The sequence below is a fragment of the Python bivittatus genome, unplaced genomic scaffold, assembly GCF_059951505.1.
Source record: "Python bivittatus isolate LINGU-HERP-01145 unplaced genomic scaffold, Pbiv_v1 ctg000480_np1212, whole genome shotgun sequence".
In the NCBI taxonomy this organism is placed as follows: Eukaryota; Metazoa; Chordata; class Lepidosauria; order Squamata; family Pythonidae; genus Python; species Python bivittatus.
Window position 1 is genome coordinate 72,683,456 of NW_028277075.1, and position 3,179 is coordinate 72,686,634.

General features: G+C 37.9%; 1 protein-coding gene across 1 annotated transcript; it reads right to left on the reverse strand.

Annotated features, from left to right (window-relative positions):
• Positions 1–1,164: 1,164 nt before the first annotated feature.
• Positions 1,165–2,127, reverse strand: LOC148215036 (olfactory receptor 4S2-like). Its single transcript, XM_088145159.1, has one exon. It carries the CDS (start codon positions 2,113–2,115, stop codon positions 1,165–1,167), a length of 951 nt encoding a protein of 316 aa, XP_088001285.1. The 5' UTR covers positions 2,116–2,127.
• Between the last annotated feature and the right edge of the window lie 1,052 nt (positions 2,128–3,179).

The following is a 3,179-nucleotide window of genomic DNA, read 5'->3' on the forward strand; positions in this document are numbered from 1 at the left end:
CGATTTTTCTGAGTTCCTCCTGGCTGTGTTCTTGTTTCTGTATTAAATTACCCTGAAAGGGCAGGAGGAACAAAAAAAACCCCAAAGAACAGCGTGGGTGATCGGCAGCAGCATCAATAACAAAGCCCAATGACATCAAAATAAGACCATACAGGCAATGATGTCATAACGTAAATGCCACAGTTATGCTCTTGCATCTTGATATTTTATGAAGCACATAGTCACACACATTTTAGCATTTGCCTACCCTTGCGGATACTCATGGTGACAGAGAGACTTGCTGACACTGTATATTTAAAATTGTGGAGAGGAAAAAAAATATTGCCTGCCATTATCTCATCTCTAAATTAACATAACGAAACTATCTTTTAAAAAAAAAGTTTTAGAAATTCTCCAACTTACCCAAACATGGGCACCTCTTTTCCTTTATTTTTGCAAAGTGAGAATATCAGGAAACTAGAACAGCAAATGTGGCCATTCTTAGTATTCCTCCTGCAGCTTGAGAACACAGTCCACAGACATAGTGGCCACCGAACAAATCTCATTTAAAGGCAGGCAAGCTGTCTATTTTTAAAATTAATTTCCTGCATGGATTTCATCAGATGCAAGTGATTCTAAACTGCAATTGCATTCAAATGTGACTATACAGAGATCAAACTTATAAAGCTTCTTAGTACCTCTTGGGTAGTTAACACACAAAACTAGTGCTCCTTGAATCATCAGAATAGAACTATTGCAGCAGGAGGAAGAATAAATTAGCCTTCCTGAAACACAGATAACCACATAAATAAGATTTTCAAAAGTAAGTGGGACATTTTCCCTCTGCATTGACCCAGCGTCACAAGCCTATAGCAACAATTATTTTTGACTAAATATTACATCTCATAATGTAATAGTTACTGTTTTCACTGTATGTCAGGACGAAAGGTTAAATCTTCGGTCCCTAGCCATGAACCTTAGGGGGAAAAAATTATTTATACATAATATCAAAATGTAAGGCATCTTGAATTAGAAGCTCCACTTATATGCTCATTATTTCAAGCGGACATGATTCATTTTTGTTGAAACTTTGCTAAAGATGGAAAACTCCCCCTTCCAACAGGTCCAGTACTAATGCTAATCCACTTTTCTCCACCATTAATATGACATGTGATTATACCAAGGTTATATTTTTAAATCCACTTTTAATTTCCTACCCCAAACTACTCTTTTGCTCCGTAATTTCCTCATGGCATTTTTTACCTCTTCATTTCTCAAGGTGTAAATTAACGGATTGAGCATAGGAGTGATAATAGTATAGAAAACAGCCACACTTTTGTCCTCTGAAAACGTGGTTGAAGGCCTCATGTAAAGGAAGATGCAGGGGCCAAAAAACAGAATCACAACCGTGATGTGGGAAGCACAGGTTGAAAGAGCCTTGAGACGTCCTTCGGAAGAACGGGTCCTCAATGTGAATAGGATAACAATGTAAGAAATAGTCAGCACAAGAAAAGAACTGAGGGAAATCATGCCACTGTTGGCAATGACAAGAAGTCCAATAATGTAGGTATCAGTGCAGGCTAATTTTAATAAAGGGTGAACATCACAAAAATAGTGGTCAATTTCATTAGGACCACAGAAGGGTAGCTGTGTAGTGAGGAGCGTCTGTACCATTGAATGTACAAACCCACCCAGCCATGAAAGTATCACCATCCAACTGCAGACACTCTTGTTCATAATAATGGTATAATGGAGAGGCTTGGAGATCGCAATGTATCGGTCGTATGCCATCAGTGTGAGAAGAAAACTTTCAGTACAGCCGAAAAAGTGAACCCCAAAGAGCTGTGCTATGCAACCAACAAAAGAGATGGTTTTCTTTTTAACCAGGAAGTCAGCTATCAGTCTAGGAGCAGTGACAGAGGAGTAACAGATATCTATGAAGGAAAGGTAACTGAGAAAGAAATACATGGGAGAAGTCAGGTGGTGACTGCTCTTGTTTGTGACAATGATCAGTAGATTCCCCAGCAGAATTGCCACATAGAAGATCAAAAACAGACCAAAACAAGCTCTCTGTAACTCTTGATCCTGAGTAAGCCCCAGGAGGATGAATTCAGACACATTATTTAGGTTCTCCATATTCTCAAGGCTAGATAACACATTACAACACAATGTTCAATCACCGATCATGTAAAATTAGGAGTATTCTCAAATAAAGGTTTGGGTTTTTTAAAAAATATATACACACCATAGCAGACTGACAAAATCCTTGAACTGGATGTTCTCAACTCCTGATTCCTTCAGACATAAGAAATGATTACCCTAAAATTTAATGGAGATAAACAGTTGTCAGAAATTGAATGTATACTCAGCAATTCAGGGAAGTCAGTTAGGAAGTGCTGAAGGGCAACAATCTCACAGACACTGTGGAAGCTTTTCTTGAAAAAGAAATTTGTGACCTAGATTAAAGTAAAGTTAAAGCCAAATGTTTAGGCATCCAATACGTTTCTTTTCAATGTATATTCAAACATCATGTTGACCAATCACTGTTTCATTCAGTTATACAAACAATCCTGTCAAAACCTTCACATTTTATAGGCGCTCCAAAATCAGCTACTGACTTTAATAGGAATCATCAGCATCACTGAATGCCATTGGTGTTCTTTTGTTCTATTGGATCGCATGTAAATCATAGCCAAATGTCCTGATTCAGTCATCTAGCAATAATGACATGACAAGAATACATTTTTCAGTCTGTTTTCCCTTATTATACATGGTGTGTTCAGAATCTCATGCAGAGAACTGAGATGTAATATACTGCTAGATAGGAAGAAACGCCAATATTGGAATACCATCTCTTGCTGCCCTTTTTGTTCTTTCCAAATGGAATAAATCCAAATAATTAAGGCTGCAGTTCAGTGCCCACTGGTTTAAGTGAAGCAGTAAGGCACGTTGTGACTGGGATGTAAACATTTAGAAAAGCACTAAATGGCACTAAAGTTGTTGCAGCTAGCAATCATCTGGATTTCTACAGCCCTGATATGGTATTTCTAATACAGCGGAAGTTTGCATGTTGGCATGTATACAGCTAGGCTCTGCAACTTAAACCAGCTTGTTCTATCACTATAAAAACAAATTCAATTGTTGTCCAGCCAGGTAAACTAACAGGTAGTTCAGACGGCAATACAAACCGTATTTGCATT